General features: G+C 32.1%; 2 protein-coding genes across 2 annotated transcripts; both read left to right on the top strand.

The window, feature by feature from the left end:
• Positions 1 to 5900: 5900 nt before the first annotated feature.
• LOC132720737 (uncharacterized) lies at positions 5901 to 20012 on the top strand. The gene is made up of 18 exons (XM_060704930.1): positions 5901 to 6060; positions 6348 to 6420; positions 7071 to 7134; positions 7387 to 7502; positions 8521 to 8545; positions 8937 to 9011; positions 11218 to 11332; positions 11649 to 11721; positions 12088 to 12151; positions 12368 to 12483; positions 12747 to 12771; positions 13060 to 13127; positions 14061 to 14209; positions 15587 to 15659; positions 15971 to 16034; positions 17035 to 17153; positions 18983 to 19007; positions 19748 to 20012. Exons 1-18 carry the CDS (start codon positions 5946 to 5948, stop codon positions 19817 to 19819), a joined length of 1431 nt encoding a protein of 476 aa, XP_060560913.1. The 5' UTR covers positions 5901 to 5945; the 3' UTR covers positions 19820 to 20012.
• LOC132720748 (uncharacterized) lies at positions 11173 to 13355 on the top strand. The gene is made up of 6 exons (XM_060704944.1): positions 11173 to 11332; positions 11649 to 11721; positions 12088 to 12151; positions 12368 to 12483; positions 12747 to 12771; positions 13060 to 13355. The coding sequence occupies exons 1-6, from the start codon at positions 11218 to 11220 to the stop codon at positions 13129 to 13131; spliced, it is 465 nt and encodes a 154-aa protein (XP_060560927.1). The 5' UTR covers positions 11173 to 11217; the 3' UTR covers positions 13132 to 13355.
• Positions 20013 to 22940: the final 2928 nt, after the last annotated feature.

Here is a 22940-nt window from a genome sequence, read left to right as displayed (position 1 = left end):
ATTTTAGACTTTTTTGTTGAGTCTTAGACGGGCTATACCATTTGAAGAAATAGATTGAAAATGTGTCAAAACAACGTGTTGATAAAATATCTCAAACGAACATGATGATAAACATCAAAGTTGGTGAAATAATTTCACCAGGTCGAATTGGGAAACACGTATAGTGTATGCCTTAATTTCTTCTTTAAAATTACACTCTAATGTTTAAGAAGTACTAAAAAGGTAGCTTGCTCCTATAGAGGAAATAAGAATTGAATTCTCAATATTTAGAAAGAAAATTATACCTGAAATATAGATAACGAATGCAGGGCTGTGGACCTTTGGATAAGACTAAAACCAGCACTGTTACTAAAACAAAATCTGCATGCGACATTTTAATAGATATGAACACTCGCTGATAAACGGTTTATAAATAAAAAAAGGTAGCACAAAACTCGATTCCTTATTATTTGTTCAGGATTTATTTCTAGTAAACAAAATCCAAACAGTAAAACAATGATAACAAGGGTTGTCAGAAGGATAATGTGCTCAACCATTCTCCGTGCATGAGCCAAGAAAAAAAATGTTAGAGCCGTCAAGATGACAAGAGCTGTCAGAGGAGACAGTTGCTCGAATATCAATATTTGAATTCTGCACGCAGTAATGAAAGTCGTCAAACAGAGACATAGATAACATGTTATCTACATCTCTGGCAAAACTATAAATCAAAGCACAGAAGGCGCTGAATTTGTTTGGGTCTCAGAATGTAAGAAAGGTGCAGGTTGTGGGATTATATGTATAGTGCCACCAATGCTTTCCAGCGTTTTAATTGTAGTAAATTGACCATAAGACAAATTGCAACACTGATATTCAATCCAATGTTTATTTGACTTTAACAATTTGAAAAAAAAATGAGTTACCTTTACTGGGAGTTGAACTCCAGACCTCTCGCTTCCTAAGCGAGCCCGAAAACTCTTCAGCCACGGTGAATTAATATGTGAACGGCCTGAAGAAAACCATATTATTCTAAATTAGGGCTTGTTACGACTTTAACTGTTGTTTAACACAGATGTAAATAATCCTGAAGCTTACTATAAGCATGTATATTTATAAAGAATCAAAGGGCTGCAAGTTCTGTGGTATTTTCTGATCTTTACAATCTAAATCGTACTGTATATCTGTATGCATTTTCCTGTATAAGTTTATTTTTTTGTATTATAATTCATTTTGCAAGGCACCAGAGTTTGATACATACGGAATTCTGCATAACTAGAGTTGCATTAAAAAATCATTTATGTTCATTTTTTACGACAACCACACTTTATCCTTGCATATCATGGCTACTTCCTTAACAAAAACACTTAAAAAAGAATTTAACAAAAAAAAAATATCCTCGACTGGGATTCGAACTCGAGACCTCTCACTCACTTAGCGAGCGCGTTACCACTGTACCACGGAAAAGTTATACACAGAACCCCTGAATAATATCAAGTCATTCTAAATTTAGAACTTCCATTGCATTTCGGGTTTGTAAACCTTATTAATTTCGAGGTATTTTGTTCAGGGTAAACCTGTTGTTTAAAATTGAAGTAAATATTTTAGCGGAAATCCTCTCGCCCAAACAGTCCGACATGTAGAATCTATATATTCCACTACTCGGTTTGTGTAGTATTCGGTAATCGACAGCGCTAAAAATAGTATTTTCATTGATAAAATCATATTCATCCGCGTAATTTGTGATTGTGCATTTATTGACAATTTTATAAGCCAACGCTATTGTTTAACTTTAAATGCGTTGTAATTTGTTGGATACTTGTAACAAAATAAATATTTCTTTCTTTTAAATCGCTAGTTTTAAGCTGTTTTGAGAACTACTTGTTGTTAGGTTTGTCGTAAACTTCTGTGTCAGAGATTGAATGTCCGCTTTGTATTTAGTTATTTTCGATCAGAAAATACAATAAAACAATATTAGAAATCTTAGACCATTCGGGAATTACTTTGCTTGAAAATTGATGCGCCTGACTCTGACCATCTTTACGCAGTGATCTCCCCTGAATTTTTCGGCATTAGTGTACATACAAAAGGGAAGTAACCGCTTCAAAAAAGTGGACTACTTTCGGCATTTGCAATTAACAACATTAGACTCTGAAATTTCGCTACCATTATTTGTTTGGTCTGACGACCCAAACAAATAAAAATGATATGTGTTTTTTTATTAATACCAAGAAAGGATTTAAAGTTTGAAGTACAAATGTATATCTCTGAAGAAAATAAAGATTGAGCAAAATATATAGAAAATACTAAATATTGATACTAGAGTTGAGAACCTTATCATTTAAGTTGTGACTGGTGATGGCAAACCTATATAATTATGAAGTTTTAATTTAATATATCAAGAAATAAAGAAGTTATAAAGAAAAGAAAATTGAGTAAAACATATAGAAAATACTAAATTTAAGGGGGAGATAATTCTAAAATATTTGTGCTAGAGTTATGACCCTCCTCACATATGATGTAGGTGTAATGATAAGCGACATATATTTGAAGTTCGAAAATAATTCCTCAACAAATAAAGTAGATATATTAAAATAACATTTTCTAGTAAAAGCAACACACGATGGTGCTAATATTTTTAAAACTGGCATACTTACTTCTTTTTCATCTGCCAATAAATTTAATTTTGTGAATAATGAATATTCGTGGGAAGAAAAATATTTTGTAAAATCTTCATATTTGACTACTATTTCCCTTAATTGTTTTACACAGTCTATTAAAATATGTTACAATCACATATACCGACATATTTTCTGTTCATATAGTTTGAATATTGTAGCAATTTCACTGTTGGAAGTTTTTCACAACTTAACTTGAAGATTTTGACCCATCTATCCATCCATACTTGCATTTTGGGGGATTACCGTGATACCATAGTAACCTCCTCTGAAAGTGCCCAAAATGGCAGACATTGAAAATAGTTTAAAAATGACATTTAATTGGATCTTAAGAAATAAATTTTTGACAGACCTTGGAAAAGGACCATTTATTAAATAGAAGAAACATCTCATTCATGTATGATATTTATATTTGAACATTTTCCGATAGAACCCCGGGCTAATTACAATGTATTGTAAACTGCTTCATAACAACGGTTGAAGAAAAAATATATATACAATATTTTATAATAATATATTTTATTCCTTACGAGGCTTCAGATAATTCCTTTACAAATTCTCCCATTGTTTAGTATATGACACCATTTATTTATTTGTTTTTACTACTTTTTATTTATTTATTTTATTTTTCTTTGAATTTTAACATGTTTAAATTTCTAGTTTCAGCCTCATTTTATTCCTAATCAGATTCATACATAAACGAATAACTATCTCGTTGTTGTGTTGATGGACCGAAACTTGAAGCTTGCGGAATCCCAAAACTTTCAAGCATAGTTTCCCTATTTTATGATAACGGTTTTGTATGAGAGAAAAATATATATTTAATTTCATTGTAAGTACATTTGTACCTGTTTTATCACTAGTTTATTTCATTTATTGATATGGTTTACCATTTTTCATATTCATGCATGTATGTGTTAGTTTGATGTATATGAAGATGAGCTGTATACGCTTAATTCAAAATAAATTATATGTTCTGTTCTGTATTATGTTAGAGAAATTTAATTCAGAAATACGGTTCAATAACGGTACAATTAGCATATGGCAGTTTTCTGAAATATTATTTTTCATTAAATTATAGAACATGTTTTGTCAAAAATGTAGACCATAGATAACTATTCATTTGCTAAATAGTACAGTCAAAGATAATATTTAAGTAGGTCGTGGACACATCCGACCTTTAATTGAATTGTTATGGAAACGTTGTAATTAATAGAGCAGTGTTCTAAATTCCATATCTAAATCATATGGACTTATATAATAGGTCTAAAGCCGCTCTCTCATATATAATATGATCTCGATTTTACTGGGGGAGCGGTTTCCACGCCGAATGTGATCCATTCAAATAAACTCTATGTGAGCCAAATCCAGATGCTCTAAGAATATCCCTTTTACTTTAAACCATATCGTAATGACATGAAAAAGAAGTCAGTAAAATCACTCTTGATACTTCTGAGGGCCAAATTTGTATATACGTTAAATATAGAAAATATACAAATATATACCGGAAATTTATAAACATCCGTATCATGTGCTAAACTATAGATGTCAGGAAGTGGAATTGATGAGCGATTTTAGGCCTTTCATCAAGTTATGAAACTTATATTTAACCCTAACCATAACCACGTTAAATATCTTAGATTCACTTGTCCATTTTTTCAATCTGGACAAAACTATTTACATGTAATATTATAGAGAAATGATTGGATAGCAAACCACGCAGTCCAACATCAGACTGAACGGGGGTGGGGTGGGGGGTAATGTTGATCTTAGTCTGCACTGGTCAAATGGGTAAAATTTTCATATTCCTTACTCTTCCTATCTGAGTGACTTTCTGCATGTTCTTGACAATATATGACTGATTCCCCGTTGTAAATACATTAAGTGATAATTTCGAATAGTTTGACACATAAGATAGAAATGTATTTTGTAAGGATAGTTATAGTCTAACGCTAGTTCCGATCACTTTTTGGTCATTTGACAATTAACTATTTTTAGCAATATCTTCTTTTTTGTTCTTATTAAATTAGTATGTATCTGGGGGACATGCTGCTTTAGTCATTGATAATTTAAACTGACCCTCACTCTTCCTCTGTCTATCTTTATGGGACAATAATCATATGAGAAAATAGTCTAATAAGTGCGCTTATTTTATAGAACGTTAATCTAACTTTGTAAAAACAATGAAATTGCACGCGACACCGATGTTCTCTCGTACTCTTAATTGTAGCATAAGCTTACTGTTCTTCGAATTGTTTAATCATAAAATCTGATATTTTTTACCATTACCCTTCACATATTTTCTTTTCAAAACTGCGACCTTAATATCAACATTTAAATTAAACTTTAAATCACTTTTTTATTATATATCTAAGCTGTTAATGGTTGGTAAAGTGCTATGGAGTTTGTTTTATAAACACGTTAGTGTGATGAAAAGTCCATAGATTTTGGTGATAGACGCCAGTTTCTTTTTGCGTATTACATCTTACAAATGAATTAAAGCTGCATGCCTCCAGATGAGTCAACAAAACTTAAAGAAAATCTAAATTGAGAAATATGTAGAAAGACTTTAAAATCACACTTCAATGAATATTTGACGTGTTATATGCAATGAGTGATATTTATCACCATACTTGAATAGATTGACTAAAGCAAAAAGGACTATTTTTGCATATTATGACCTGTTTTTTTGCTTATTTTCGTAGATTGTAACTGTTGTTTGCAATGTGTAAATTACTTCCTTTTTCCTTTTTTACTTATAACATATAGAAATACATTTCATGAAAATTAGCATCAATCTGCAGAAATCATTCAAAAACATATAAGATTGTGAAACTGTATAACGTGGTACCAGCAACAAATGAGACAAATTAGTAAACATGGTACATCCGATTGACCCTCACCAACCTATGACTCTACAGACTGTAAAGGAAATCATTTTAACCACTGGGATACCGATTTCGCTGCCCTGTTTTGTATACAATATAATTGATAGTCACATGTAAGAACAAGAAACATTTACCAACAAATATTAACCAACTGCCAAGAAAATCCTGGCCGAAGCAATTGTCTCTGCATGTGTTCTGATGGCAACAAAAGCAAAACAAGTATATAATTCCTGAATCAGTATGTTTAATGTAAGTCACATTTCTGTGTCGTTAAGTATACCAAACGCCAAAAAGATGTAGACTATTTTTTTTATAAATCCAGGTTCATCTCAGTTGTCACGTGATGAAGATGTAACTATAAGAAAGAAAGGATATTTCAGATAGAAGCAGATACATTTTATTAAAGATGAATACTGTCCTGTTTGTTGCGTGCTTCGCGGGTATGTTGGCTCTGGCATCGGCCCACTTGTGCCTAATTAGTCCGCGCCAGAGAGGATCTATGATGGACTTGAACAAAAAAGGTACTTTTTGTTGTCCGAATGTTTTGTTTTTTGTTGTTTTTTTTTTTTTTTTTTTTCTCCGTAGCGAACGGTTTTCACAACAGGTAAAATTAAGACTTGAGTATATTCATCACATCAGATAAAAAATGACAATTAAGATTCAATTGTAGAATTGAATTGAATTCTTTTGTATTGTGTAATAATTATGAAAGGTTATTGTTTATTTTACTTTCAAATATGAATTGGGAGAGGTATTGATGAATGTTCTAAAATAATTTCTGAGTATACATGTGTATACATATATACAGGATCCAACGACTGTATATTGATGAGCGGGCCATGTGGAGGCAGAGCTTCCGAACAACCTATGACATACTTAATGTAGGTATATTTTTACACTATAGTCTGTCTTAGTGTCATCCGTTGCTTCTTCATTGTAACAGTTTTCCTTCTTCTTTGTTCTGAAATACTTTTTCAGTGGAGTACATAATATATTTTGTTTTATCCGATTTTGTCAACTTTTACAAATTTTCACTCGGCAAATTATTGTAAAACAAAATTCTATAAGACATTTGTCATAGTCGCTACATTTTACATAGACTAAGACTGGAAAAAAATTATGAAAAAGGGGTTATAGTCCTAATTACAAAGTTATCTGCCCTTGAAAGTGAGTTTTTATGCTCTTTTTGGTCATCTCAAGCTCAAATGACTAAAAACTGTGGAAAGCAACAAATAATTGATTTTAATTTTTCATAGTTGCTCATAGGAAATGGTGGCTTTATGTAGAAAATTGAAGAAGGTTTACCCATTGAAGCATAGCAAAATGTTTATTCGATATTCTAATATTTTTGAAAATTCTGTTCAAGAGTTAAATTTTCCTTCATTTCCACGAAAAGTCTGTAATTACAACTATCATATTTAAAAACGTTATAATTTCAGAATAAAGGCGTTAATATTAAATCATAATTATTTAATGATATTAAGAAGAGATTGTTGCTGATGTCTTAATTATCTTGATGTTTTTGTATCAGGGCTGGGTCGAATACCTCTGTCATTTTACAGAAAAATCTTGATCACTGGGTGCAGACTACTCCGGTAAGTTTACCTTATATATGATAGTAATGTATTGAAATGCTAACCTTCTTCCGACTTGCATTTTATAAGGCTCATGAATGAATGCAGAGATGTCGTTCTTTGACAAACAGTAACAATATAAGTCGGTATGACTCGAAAGATTGATTAATTATTATTAATTATATGACCTTCTGCTATATAACAATAAAGTTGGATATTATATATACAAAGTAAGCATAATATTTTGTACGGACATCTTACTACATTTTCCAGGGTTATTTTGCTATAAACATAATGCAAGGTAACAAGCTCACGGAAATAGGCCGGGTACAAGACATGGGTGAAGATGCTCTATATCTCTATACAATCATGGGCATGATACCAGCAACGTAAATATCTTAATTATTATTATTTTATTAAGTATATACAATGGACTGTTAGGTTCTGGTTTAGAATAATCCGTTATCAGCCTTGAAAATTCCAATTCTATAGTATATATATACATGTATATACCTGCATTACTATAATGGTAAAATTAAGACAAGCAAACAACACTATCGTATGTGCCTTTTGCTTCAATAGACTTGAATATGATAATTACTTTTTCGATCGACATACGATTACATTAGTGTAAACAAAGTGAGTTGCAACTCGACTTTTGTGAAAACTACAATTACATATACATATATATATATTCGTCAATATAAGTTGATTCAAACAATAATGAAATTCATGTTCAAGACTTTTACATACACAACAGTTTCTTTTATTGACTTGATTTCTATATACTACACTTGATTTGTAATTTAGCCACTAAGATCTTGTAAAACTGTGTAACTTCAATTAAATTTTAACATACTAATATTTACACACATAGTAAAATCCTAAACTTTTTTACAATTGTTATTATTATAATGATTGTTGGTTATTATTTTTCTATTCGAGAGTCATCCTGCCTAATTCAATGTAAAAATAAATGTATACCAAGTCTGCCAGGTTATATCTAGTAAAGATTTACAGGCGAATATTCTCAAGTTTTTTTTTTTACTTCTTCAAACTCCGATTATTTTATAGGTTATAAAATCTATTTAAATATATAGATTGATTTCAGACCTTGGCTAGCTAATGCATCATGTTTGTGAGGAAAGTAACTAGTTTAAAGCACAATACCCAAATAAGAAAAATTATAACCAATTTCCTAATTTCATCATAATCAAATTGTCATTCTAATCTATTTCAACCATCTTTTTTTTAAATAAAAGTTACTCGACCGCATGACTCCATTTTTGCAATATTCTTTTTATTAAAGTTATAATAAAGAATGATTTGTAAACAGTTGAATAAATTATTAATTTTAGTTACTATAAGTATTTACATAATTACATTACTATTTTGTTCTATTTCCAGATTGTCAGGACCAGCGGTTCTACAGGTAAAACTTTTTGTTGATTTTATATTACATTATATACAATTTGCTTTTGACATGCCGGACAATGTTAAGTTTGGTCACGCCAAGATAGAGAATGACTGTCTTTGACAATTTCCCGAAACAAATGTGTCGAAATACATGTATTTATTTTTAAACTTGTGCGGCTGTCTATATTGCGTTGACTTGGAACGCTGTCGCAACCACGTTTTATGCTACCTCCTTCGTCGTTGCAAAATTATTTTCATTAACGCGTGTTAACGTGTTGCACCAAAAGGTACGTGCGTTGTCTTATAACGTGCATGGAATATACATGTTCCGTTAGGTAGATTTTATACCAATTACTCCATTAATACCACTGCACACTGTCAACCTTGTTTCATTTTTGCATTTATAGGCATCCTATGTGACGATGAATCCAAATGCACCAGCGGCGTTTTACCAGTGTGCCGATGTAAAAATCATGCCGAGAGTTCAAATCACAGGATGATGAATTTTTATACAGTTAACAACTTGAAAATATGAAATGCATCATTATACATATCACGGGCAACTTTTGTACAATGTATTACATTAATATGAGTTTCTTATTTATGTTATGCTATTAAATCTAATCATATTTGCTCATTTGATTACTTCAATGCAATGGCTACGTGTACTTGTTATGCAAATATATATGCAAGAAACGAGGCTCCAGAAATAAAAGTCATCTGTTACTATCTTGTTTTGTTGTTCTAAATGTTTCTACAGAAACATGCATTTTGTTTATAGGATTATAAGAAATTATATAGATTAATTATGACAGCTGTAAGATAAAAGTTATGTAAGGTAATGAATGAAATTGATTATTGGTGCTATATGTTTCTCTGGGTTTTATCAGCTCATATATATTAGAATGAAAGATCTGTCGGGGTTTTTTTTGTTTTGTTTTTTTGTTCACGTGCCTTTTTTATTAAGTCTTCATCAAATTTGCACAACTTGCATAAGATAAATAACAAAAGTATAAATGTAATAATAAATAATATAATAAATGTCATGTTATTTTACTTTTATGAAAAATACAAGATAAATTTGTAGGTTAAAGCATAAGGAAGCAGTACATGTTTATTCTGTACATGTTACAAATTGGTCCATATCTTTATCAAAATAATTACTTTTTAATGTACTATATGTCACATGCATATGATTATGTACGTGTGTGTCTTTGGTAGTTTAGCGCGGAGGAAGGTAGTCTAGTACTGGTGTAACTCTCCAGGAACGATGGTTAGGAAACTACCCGCCTATATGACTGAAATACTGTTGACAAAGGCGTAAAATGAAACAAACAAACAAATGTACGTGTGTACTTTTCAAACATGTAAAACAATAGCGTGATCACTGACAGTACCATTAAAAGAAATGTTATCATAATGCTTTAATGTCTTGAAATATAATTAAACTATGTTTATAAACTTTATACTTTGAAACTTATCATTCCTTTGCGGTTAAGAAAAGACAAAGATAATCTAAGCGGGGTCAAGGATATTTATACATTGAACTATTACGGAAACATTACATTTAAAAACACAGCAATGTTCTGGATTTCATATCTTACTTAGTGCGTGTGTTCTATTTTCATGGAGTCGTTGAAACTTAAACATTAACTTAAATGACATCTTTGGAGCTTTCCTAAATATACAAAGTCAAAAAAAAACAACAAAAAAACTATGACATAATAAATAAGTATAAGTATGAGCTATATTTTGTTTTATCTTTTTATCTTTTTATATCTAATATAATTAAGTAAAATACAATTCAATTAATTTACTCAAGAATTAGATACATGCGCTTTCCTTTCAAATGATTTGTATGTTGAAATGGAATTAATTATATGAATTCATTACATTCATTGAAGAAAAAAATACAAATCACAAGGCACATTTTTTAGAAAGGGCTGATATTAGTTTTTTAATGTTTAAATAAGTTTTTGGAGCTTGTCAGATATTTTACTCCTAAAAAGAAGCTTTAAATCTTCAAATAACTAAAATGTAATCAAAGTAGTATTTTGACTTCCATACCAAATATATCACTATATCTGTACTAATTGTTAAAAAGTAACAGAAGCATAATATGGTTCTTGTAATTGACCAGTAAGTTATTTTTTGAAAACTTGAACAGTACACAAAAATAAAAAGCTCTGTCATATAATGTCATCCTTTTGCTTTTTGCTTCGAGAATGTCAAAAATGCGAAACATTGTAACAAGCGAACATGCATCAAAGTGAGAGTAACATTGCTGGCAAAAAAAGCGAAACTGCAACAATGCAAAAAATCGAAAACACCTCAAAGATAGACTTAATCTCCTATTTTGCCGCGAAAAAGCTATGGCACGAAATATGTAATCGAAAACACGTATCTTATATATTAGATATATCTTATTATTTCAATTTTTCGCTTTGAGAATGCGAAAACACAAAGACAGGACAAAGTTTACCTTTACTGAAAAATTGAAAATGCGGCATGGCGTAAATCAGCCACCATAGAAAGTCACATATTTACGGTTTTCAGGACATGAGACCCTACAAGATAAAGATCATTTGACAAATCTAGAACCATGTGACAAGTCATGTGACGACAATATTACTATAAATTGTGCACAAACCTCACAGTTTAGATTCAAAGAGATACTACAATCTGAAGATGAATACTATCCTGTCTGCAGCATGTTTCTCGGTCGTTTTGGCCATAGCGTCGGCTCACATGTGCCTCATTAGTCCACACCAGAGAGGATCTATGATGGATTTGAACAAAAAAGGTAATGCATTACAGATGATTAGATAAATTACAAAAAAAGAACAGTTTAAACGTTTGAGGTTCAGTAAGCACGCAATACATTTTGTAGTGAATCTTGACACAAATCTTTTTAAACTGTAAATGATATTTAAGCAATTACATCGACTTTTTGTAAGAAGAAGAGGTGTATATGCTGTCAATTTCTTTCGTAAAAATATTTACATTATATTAGTATTTAATTGAGAAAAAACAATGGTTAACATTACATGATATGATTTTTAAACATAGTAATTACACTTGTTATGATAATGATTAATGTTCAAATTATATTTCTACAGGGTCAAACGATTGCATATTGTTGAATTCACCATGTGGGGGCCGACCACTCGCAAAACCAATGATAACATTAATGTAAGATTTTTATCACACCCGTACAACTACTTCTATAGTTTGGTTGCGTGATTCGTACAACTTTCTCATCGAAAGAGCTCTTTAATTTGTCTTTGCGCTAAAATTGTACATTTGTACTCCAATCAATTTATAGAAATATATAAAAATTCAACTAGAACGTTAATTGTTTGTTGACTGTGTTTGTTTATGAAGTTTGCATCTATCATATTAGTGCTTAAAATTGACATCACATTTTATTGTTGTCGGACTTTTTCACCCAATAATGTTGCCAACCAAGTCTAACACTTTCTGACAATTGTTCCTTTCAAAATGCGGTTTGAGTTTGTTTCTGTTGTTTTATGTACATGTAGTTCTTTTTCGTTTTAGGGCTGGGTCGAATGCATCTATTATCGTACAGAAAAATCTTGATCACTGGGCACAAGCAACACCAGTAAGTGTATCATTCCATTCATGATTGCGACACCATATCAATTGTGTCAACAATTATAAAAATTCTTTTGGTTATACACAATGTACAAATATATAAAAGTCCCTGGTTTTACTACCATTATAAGCATCAATTAAAATAGCCTTAAAACAAAAGTTGAATTATTTTCTACAAAACAGGAAGGATATAGTTAGAATATTTTGTTATCACTTTTTTCAGGGTTACTTTGCTGTCAGCCTTATGCAAGGAAGCATAACAACACAAATAGGCCGGGTACCAGACATGGGTGAAGCTTCTCTCACTCTCTACACAATCATGGGCATGGTACCAGCAACGTAAGTTATTAACGTTTTTCTTTATTGATTTATTCGATGTCGGAACTGTCTATTGTTACCTCAAGTTTAAAGTCTGATCATTCTTAACGGCAAAAATAACTTTTCACTTCCTTGTCATTATCACCGTCTGTTTTCTCAAAGTTCATGTCACTGATTACAACAATTAAACATATATTCGTAAACTGTATCCTTATCTTAAACAATATAGGTTTTATTCTAAAGGATTATGCAATAAAAGACAATTGTTTTGTTTTTATTTCCAGTATGACTGGACAGGCTGTACTGCAGGTAAAATATTTTCTTTTTATTATGTAATACACTGTATATATATACATATTTTCTACTAGAAAGTTATTACAGTTTGTATTATTTTTAATATTACAGCAGCTCTTTCACAATTCGTTGCAAATTTCTTATTCTACTTTCAACAGGCAAACGAAATAAAGTAATAATAAATGTACGCTAAAGGTGATGAAAATACGTTTATGTTATCAATATTGGAAATACTAAGGGGTATGATAATTCATTCTGGTATTGCGCACAGTATAAAATGTAAGTTTTATTTTGGTATTTCAGGCAACCTATGTGACGATGAATCCACAGGCTCCAGCGGTGTTTTACCAGTGTGCCGATGTTACAATCATGTAGGGAGTTCAACTCGACGATATGATGACATTTCTATATACGTTGTTATTTAAACTGACTATGAAATACCTCATTCCGTTTGTGAGACAGCTGTTTCTTGACGTTAATATGTTTGCTCAATTGTTATATATGTTTCATAATTAGTCCGTTTTGTTTGTATGAAATGTACTGTTGTTCTTTAACATTTTTTTTTGCTTTTATGCAATAAAAATGTAGTTAAATACCAATTGTTTATGGGTTTTTGTTTTACCAATAAGTGTTGTGTTATCATTACTGTTGTACGTTATAGCTAATAGACATGTGTCCAAGATTCAATTAAAACTCCGGAAATAAACATTTCTTCAGCCAAATACGAGTACAAACAAACTCACGTTTACTTTATTTCAGCGTTTATTTTTAATATTGCCAGGATTTATAATATATTACCCTTTTCATTTTCAACAAAAATCATGTTGGTGAGATGAAATTGCGATGTTTCTCCAAAACTATTTTTGAATTTTCACAAGAAAATTTCATGTCAATTTGCACTTTCAATGAATTGGTTAAATATTTGTTAAGATACATTTGCACTTACGATATGTACAAATTGTGTCAAAATCGTTTACCAAAATTAATCCTGACCTATCTTTGTTGTCTGATATGTGATGTGTACTTTATAGCTGAGATCGGACATCTGTTGATAGTGAATTATTGCGAGCTGTACAAAATTACTATGGATAAAATCAGTGTCGCCATACTAGTTGAACAATGAAAGACATATTTAAGTTAGCATATCTTCCAATTTGCCTTACTTTATACAATGTCTCCAACCAAGAAAATCTATTAGTAAAGTAATGTGCTGTATGTACAGCGAACGTGAAATTATAATCACGTGATGAAATTTTCGTCACCTGATATATCATGTGATCATTTGAACCCGGTGTTCTGTAAAGTGTGTATACTTATGCAACCGGGAAGAAAATGACAATGAAGATATTTTTTTCTACTGCTGTTGTTGTGGTCGTTTTGGAGCTGACCTCAGCTCACATGTGCCTTTTAAGTCCCCATCAGAGGGGCTCTATGACTGGGTTAAACACACCAGGTACTGACATTTGATTTTAACAACTAAAAACGACGACCCACAGGGAAAGCTGTCATTTTTTTATTAAATCTATATATATAATATTACAGCTGATATTATATATATAGTGGGAAAGGAAAAAAAATGACAGAATCCCCTGTGGCTAGACCCCCGACTTGCCTCCCCCCATAACAATAGGTGGACTCATTACAGTCATTCCATATTTGCATTACAAAATACAGACATTGATAAGACTACGAACTTACCGATTTAGATCTTTATTTAACATACATTATACTACGGATTTATAAATCTGTGGTTATACATCTCTTAATTAGACTATCAGTGTATATTGTATGTCACTGGTCTATATTTTTCTAAACAAAAGCAAATTGTTTGAGGTCTTTCTTTTGCACATGCACAGGTTCTCATCTTATCAGACAGACCAGGTCATGTACAGGTGAACACATGAAAATATATACCTGCCTACATCCAGACTAAGAAAACATTACTTAAAGTAATCAGAAATCAAGGTCTTACAGATAGAAGCTGCATGCCTCCAGATAAGCCAAAAAATTTCACCAAAATCAATCTTGAGAAAAAATGTACTAAGAAGTTAAAAGATTCAAGTAATGATAGATCTACATAATGTGGACACTTTGCAGTATTTATCACCATAAAATGGCAAATTTTGCATGACTAACACAGAATTGGCTACTTTACATAAAGAGACCTCCTTTTTGGTTATTTACATGGATTGTAAGTACCATTCGCAGTATATAAATTACTTTTTTGTTCACTCACATAATTATACTTTGATACACAATTGCAAAAAGAAAAAATCATGAAAATTAGCACAAATCTAGAGGTATGCTGCTTTAAGACATATTTTATATTTATTTAATGGTGCCATTTTTCAAAGTAATGATAGAGATTTAGGTAACATATCTATTTCTCTGGTAATAATAATCTATGAGAGGGTCTTCCACCAATTTTTTAACAATATGATAAATTTACAGTACAATGTAAATAAAAATTGCACTAAAAAATATAACAAAAATATGTATGTTGTAAACGCATTTGTGATTCAGATGATGTACATTTGATATCTGCAATGCATTTGAAACTGCAGCCACTACCCACAGTTAATGGCGTAGTACTTGGTATAATTTCCACCAGCGGGATCGATTAAATTGTTAAATCCCCACTAAACATCCCTCTCCTTTGGTTAGGTTTTATTCAGCCAGGGAAAAGTCAAAGCTGATTTACCCCCACAAACTGCCGTGCTTAAATGAAGCATGTCGACAAAGTTTAGTCATTATATTTTGTAATACACATGTCATCTTTGCTTGAGCTGCCATCTCAATTGTTCTAAAATAAGATTTCTATATATTGTAGCATCAAATGATTGTATCCTGTTGAAAGAACCATGTGGTGGTAGACCAGGAGAGGAGCCTTTGACAACCTTATTGTAAGATGTTTATTCTTGAAAATGCATTTATTCAAAAGATGATTTTACTATTATGTTTTTCTATTGTTACTTGTATAAAATAAAATCTGTTTAAACAATAAAAGGTTTAAAATGACAACAAGAAAAATCGATAAAATATTAAGATGTTAAACAGTCTGCAAGAACTACAAACCTATCTTATTATAGTTTCAGCAAGTGCAATATGAATTTAACAGAATATCAAATGAATGTCTTTCACATAAATGCTTTGGTTTTGTTATAGTGTTTTTTATTCATTTTATGTTAAGTAATAAAAAGTTGTTTCTTTAAAGAGCTGGAAAGAATAGTTCCATTATCTTCCAGAAGAATCTTGATCACTGGTTGTCAACAAGTCCAGTAAGTCCAATCTTTATCTCATACATAAACACAAACTTTTCTGCCAGACAATAATATGAGGTTATCATACATTTTTTGAGTAAAATACTGAATTCTATTGTACAAGTATACAGCTATCAAAGCTATATTGGACTAGGCACTAGGTGAGTGATTTAGGTTTTGCAGCTGTGTATAAGTCCAGCAGAGTCGGTATTGTCCTCAACCATGTTTTATTTCACACAACTATTTTTTGTCAGAATTTTGTTACTTTTCTATTACAATAGGGATTTAATATGGATTTTTGACTCTCAAAAAATGAAAACAAGGCAAGATGGGATGCAATATGGATTTAATATAAACCTTTTTGACTCTGGAAATGTAAACAAGATTATATAGGGTGTGATATGAATTTGATATGAAATTTTTGGACTTTTGAAATGAAAACAAGGTTATATGGGGTGTGATATGGATTTGATATGGGCTTTTTGTACTATGGAAATGATAACAAGGCTAAATTGATGGATCCAGTGTCTACAAATTAACATAAACCTAGTTTTATTCTTTTTAAAGTGAGAGTATTATTCTTTTTTAAGTGAGAGTTGAAAGAAGGATTTTACATTGAGTGTCATTGTGACCTTGACCTTTGACCTCAAAGTCATTAATGGTTAGTAACTTGTCAAGGGCAGTGTCCCTACCAAATTACACAAACCATTTAAATCTAGTTGTAAAATAAATAATCAAAACCTGCTTATCAAAGTTAAATATTGCGTGTTTAAACAGACATTACTTAGGCTGATATTTATATCTAATACCCACATCTTCAAAGTTTATGAACTCATTGAAGTTGAACTCTTAATTAATGTTCATATAGGTTCTTTGCATAAAAAAATAAGGGTAACGATTTTAAATAGAAAGTAACCTGATCAAAGCAAAAGTTTTATATCACTAGTATACTACACAATGAATCTCAAAAAAAATCTTTTCTCTAAAGTATCTTCAATTTTGTATATGTTACCTGCAGGGCTATTTTGCTGTGAGTATTTTAAACGGAAGTTCTGTTGTTAAGGAGATAGCTCGGGTACCAGATACAGGAGAAAAAGTTCTTCACCTGTACACATTGACTGGACTTGTTCCATCAGGGTATGTTATCTTATTATCTGTTATTATGTAATAACTATAGAAGCATATTGTGTTTCACTCAATTATTTATGATTAAGCAAACAACTAATTTGAAAGGGACTTTCTTTAATAAATATTTTCTTGTATATCAAAGTATGTACATGAAATGTAAGGAGACAACAAAGAAGCTTGATAATAAAAATGTTTGTTTGCCATAATTCTGATCCATCAAGTTTATTTTTCTGTTGTTTTTTTACAACAAATCTAACACATTGAACACTTTTCAAGGTAACTTTCCAGTTATTACCATACCAATTTTTCTGCAACTTTTCCCCCTTGATATCTGAATCAGTTATGAGAGACAAACCATGAGACGCTATGTCCCAGGTCAATTTTCATGTACCATGAGACGCTATGTCCCAGGTCAATTTTCATGTACCATGAGACGCTATGTCCCAGATCAATTTTCATGTACCATGAGACGCTATGTCCCAGATCAATTTTCATGTACCATGAGACGCTATGTCCTAGATCAATTTTCATGTACCATGAGACGCTATGTCCCAGATCAATTTTCATGTACCATGAGACGCTATGTCCCAGATCAATTTTCATGTACCATGAGACGCTATGTCCCAGATCCATTTTCATGTACCATGAGACGCTATGTCCCAGATCCATTTTCATGTACCATGAGACGCTATGTCCCAGATCCATTTTCATGTACCATGAGAACGCTATGTCCCCAGGTCAATTTTCATGTACCATGAGACGCTATGTCCCAGATCAATTTTCATGTACCGTGAGACGCTATGTCCTAGATCAATTTTCATGTACCATGAGACGCTATGTCCCAGATCAATTTTTCATGTACCGTGAGACGCTATGTCCCAGATCAATTTTCTTGTACCATGAGGCGCTATGTCCCAGATCAATTTTCATGTACCATGAGACGCTATGTCCCAGATCCATTTTCATGTACCGTGAGGCGCTATGTCCCAGGTCAATTTTCATGTACCGTGAGACGCTATGTCCTAGATCAATTTTCATGTACCATGAAGACGCTATGTCCCAGATCCATTTTTCATGTAACCATGAGAAGCTATGTCCTAGATCAATTTTCATGTACCATGAGACGCTATGTCCCATATCCATTTTCATGTACCATGAGCCCGCCAAATTTTCCTAGATAAATTTTTTCATGTACCATGAAAAAGTTTATGTCCTAGATAAATTTTTTCAGGGTCCCATGAGACGTTTAATGCCCCCAAGATTAAATTTTTTCATGTACCATGAGGCGCTATGCCCCAGATCTTTTTTCCCAGGGTTACCATGAAAACGCTATGCCCAGTCAATTTTCCCATTTTAACCCAATGAGGCCGCAAATGCCCCAGAACCCCATTTTCAGGGTCCCAATGAAGAGGGCTAGGGCCCCAGACCTTTTCATGAAACCATGAGAACGCTATTTTCCCGTTTCCTTTTTTCAGTACCATGAAAACCCGCTTTTTCCCAGATAATTTTTTTCATAAAACCCTCAACAAAGGGATAAAACCTTTAAACCCCCCACGTTTAAATTTTAATTTTAAATGGGCTCATGCTCTTGGCCTATTGGGCAATCAGTGGGCAAAGTAATTTAACTTGTTCAGAGTTTTAGATAGAGAAGAAGATATCAAGTGTCATTGTTGTCCATTACAAAATGTTCATTTAAGTTTAAAGACATCAGTGTTGTCTTCACTATCTTAGACAAAGAAGTGTTATTGCTGATTTCTGCTTTTAAGCTAGTTAAAATCCTTTATTCTTATTCTGTCTAAGACTAAATAGCTATAATGATGGTTTGTTCTTGTTTTCAGAATAAATGGACCAGCTCAACTTCAGGTATTTTTGTTTTGTTTGTCATATGGTCTAAATTTCCATCCAACACAAGCATAATGTGACTAATCTTTAATATAGAATAATAAAATTCCATTACATGATGTATATGTATAAGAATTTTTTTTTGTGAGGGAAAAAGTTCTCTTAACATTAATACCTTGGCATGATTTTTAAAACAAAGAGCCACAAAAGCTCACCATGTGCTCAGGTGAGCTAAAAATAGAAAACAAAATACATGTACCTGCTACATTGACTTACATGTACCAGTTGTTATCTTATGGAGAATTTGAAATCTAATGTAGCCATTGTTAAACCTTGACCTTTCTCTGCTTAAATGATAAATGATTGATCAAATAATGTTCATAAAAATAAGATACCTTTCCCTAACCCTTCACCTGCAGAATTTGCTTAATGGACTTGCCCTGCTTAGAATTTGGGACAGTCTATTCAATATCAGATTACCAGAATAGGATCTGGTCAGACTGCATAAATGTGCACGCTGGCTCGACTCTATACATGTACTTGTGACAAAGGCTATAGCTTTTGGTTCGAGCAATGGAAGAGTTAATTAACAGCATTAAAACTTTATCAATTACTAAATGCAGTTCTGCCACAAGGACATAACTCTCCTTTCATAAAGGAAACAAGTTCAATAATATTTCTTTGAAAAATCTGTAATTTTGGAAGAAAATAGCATAATAAAAAGCAAGTTTGTTATGAAATAACTGATGTTTATTTTACAGGTTAAATATGTAACAAAGAACCCAGATGCCCCTGCAGTGTTTTATCAGTGTGCTGATGTAATGATAAAGTAAAAGAGGAATAGATCACAAAAACATATCAGAAAATCTTGTCATAAAATGACAATCGACTTTAAAATACCTCAATGTTTCTTAAAGCTTTTATTATGCATACATGTATTATATAATACTCATCTACATTCAAACATGTTTTTATACTCCTTTCTTCTGTTGAGATTGTTTTTGCAATAAAGAAGCTGTCAAACTACTGGTTATTTTCACTTTTTATAAACAAGAGGGCCATGATAGCCCTGAAATCGCTCACCTTTATATAGGCCCCCGGGCCAGGGCCAATTTTAACCCAGGGGCTTTTATTTGAACAAACTTGGTAGACACCCATTAGAAGAATATCTAAGCTCTAGCTCTTTGGGTTTTTTTAAAAGAAAGATTTTTTCAGTTTTTACTTTACACATATAGGGAAAAACAATGACCTCCCACCCCCTGGGCTAGACCAATTTTGACCCCAGGGCTTTTATTTGAACATAATTGGTAGACATTAACGAGAAGATATTTCATGTTTTGTATCTTAAATCTAGCTCTGTGATTTTTAAAAGAAGATTTTTAAAGTTTTTACTATACACATATAAGAAAATTCAATGACCCTGGGGTGAGGCCAATTTTCACCCAAGGGCCATTATTTGAACAACATCTTTAAGTACTTTACCTTTATTTCACTTGTCAGCTCTGAGTGAAGAAATTGTGTTCCCTATAGTTTAATAGACAGGTAAATTTGGGATGGAGAGCATAAGATTCAAGTGTTTCTTTCCTAGGTATGCATATGGGTAAATCTGATGTCAGCTAACACCAGTTGGACAAGATAGATTCAGGTTGAATTACGTGGGCAGTCAGTTTAACAAGAGCTGTCAAGCAACGCTTGACTATTCTAAGTGCTCAAGTAAAAGAGCCTTGATAATGTAAAATTTTATTAGTTAACAAAAGGGAAAATTTTTTCTTTAATTCCATGAGTGTTATATACCTTGGAGAGAGTCATATTATTCTCTCAAAGAAGAGTATAAAATTTCAACTTGTTTCAAAGCCATATGTCAATAGAATATGAAAATATCTGAAGTGCAAACTTAAATGTAAATGTAAGTTGAAAAAGGGGCATTATTCTGCCAAATGCTTCATAAAGTTATCTCCTGTCTACAGGTTGGGGTCATGATGGTGAACAACTGCAAAGTTTCTAAGCCATAAGTCAATGGACTTTGAAAATATTTAAGGTATTACAAAAATTTTAAAGTAAATTCTAAGTCGAAAAAGGGGCATAATTCTGTCAAAATGCTTGATACAGTTACCTCCTCCTGTCTACAAGTTGGGGTTATGATGGTGAACAAGTGTGCAAAGTTTCAAAGCCATATTGCAATGGACTTAGTCGAGCTAAATATAGTTCTAGTATTTTTTTTAAGATTAATGTCCAGATGTTCAAATTGTAAAGTTCACTTAGTAAATACAAGTGAACTAAAAGTAGGTTAAGACCAGTGTACTAGCATCTTGTTATCTTAACTGTTCTAATTGACAAACCTTGACCTAGCATTTTATCTGATTATTACATATTATTATGGGGAGAAAAATGTTTAAGTATTTGTTATGACAGACAGATGATAGCATTAAATGTGTCATGATAATAGTGCAAGAATAAAATCTCACTTTTTACTACAACTTATTACATTACTTTAGAAGCAGATTAAATTACTGCTATAATGTGTAGTTTTATTTATTATAAATAGTAATCAACCAAGGCAAGTTCAAAATAAAGAGTAATAAATGTCAACACCAGGACAATATTTTTTATTGGAGTCTTCTAGTTTTGGTCACTTATATGACCTTGATCAGGACCAATTATAAATAGTAGTTTAAACACCAAGCACAATATAATTTTTGTAGACTGGACAATATTAACAATTCATTAAAACTCAATTGTTTGATAAGGATTAACAAGGATGACCATATCCATACTGAAAATGTCTTGACATGCAATAATTAAAGGCACTCGTAATATGAGAGTTCATTGTGTACAGCAGTGTTGCCCAGAATTCCTTCAGACAAAATCTCCTGTAACTACTTGGTAGATTTTGACTAAACTTCATAGGAATTATCCTTAGGTGAATAGAAATTATAATAAATGGTTCCAGTCTATGCATAAGTAGGTCATATGAATTAAAAATCAATCTTTGAAAATCTCCTAAACCCAGTGTGTAGGTATTTGACATGTAGCATCACATTGTGGTCCTCTACAAGTTATGCCCCTGGGGTCATAGTAATCCCCATTGTGGGGGTCACTAAGTTTACATAGACAAATAAAGGAAAACAAATTTAAATCTTCTCTGAAACTATATGTCCTAAAGCTTTGGTATTTAGCATGAAGCATTATCTGGTGCAACAAGTCATGCCCACGGGGTAAAAAATGGCCGTGCCCAGATTTCAACTTTAAAATATCGCCTTGAATAGGTCATTGGATAAAAATCTTTTCCTAAGAAACTAGTGACAAGAGCTTAGATATTTAGCATGAAGATTCACATTGTGTCTTCAACATCAAGTCATACAAGAGCATCGCATGCAGTGTTAACACTTGTTTTGTTATAATAATTACAAATGTATTATATAATCTTGTTATAATAAGCAAGTATTCCAAGTTTCTTGTTGATAACATTTTACTTTTAAAATGTTTGTACAACTGTCTAAACTAGAACTGCCACTATCTTGGCGTGAATACCCCCGCATACCACTTTGTCAGAATCAACAGTGGCCATTTAGCGTTCAAGGACAACCTCCCTGCCAAATCTGAGGTTACTAAGCCAGTGCATTGCTAAGTTATGTATTCTACAAGCTTAAAATGTGAAAATGTCAAAATCAATACATTGCAGACAGGACATTCTTTAGCAATTGAGAAGAAAAGCTTTTTTTGTCAAGGTCCCTGTGACCTTGACCTTCGACCCAGTGACCTCAAAGTCAATAGGGGTTACCTTATAGTCATGATCAACATCAATGACCTTTGACCTGGTGACCTCAAAATTAATAGGGGTCATCTACTAATCATGACTTACCTCCATGCCAAACATGAAGACTGTGGGTCAAAGGAATCTTAAGTTATAGGGCGGACAAGCTTTTTGAAGTCAAGGCCCCTGTGACCTTGACC

The sequence above is a fragment of the Ruditapes philippinarum genome, unplaced genomic scaffold (assembly GCF_026571515.1).
Source record: "Ruditapes philippinarum isolate M1 unplaced genomic scaffold, ASM2657151v2 ctg446_1_1_1_1, whole genome shotgun sequence".
NCBI classification, from domain to species: domain Eukaryota; kingdom Metazoa; phylum Mollusca; class Bivalvia; order Venerida; family Veneridae; genus Ruditapes; species Ruditapes philippinarum.
Note: the sequence above shows the minus strand (reverse complement) of the source record. Positions and strands in the feature narration are given on the sequence as shown.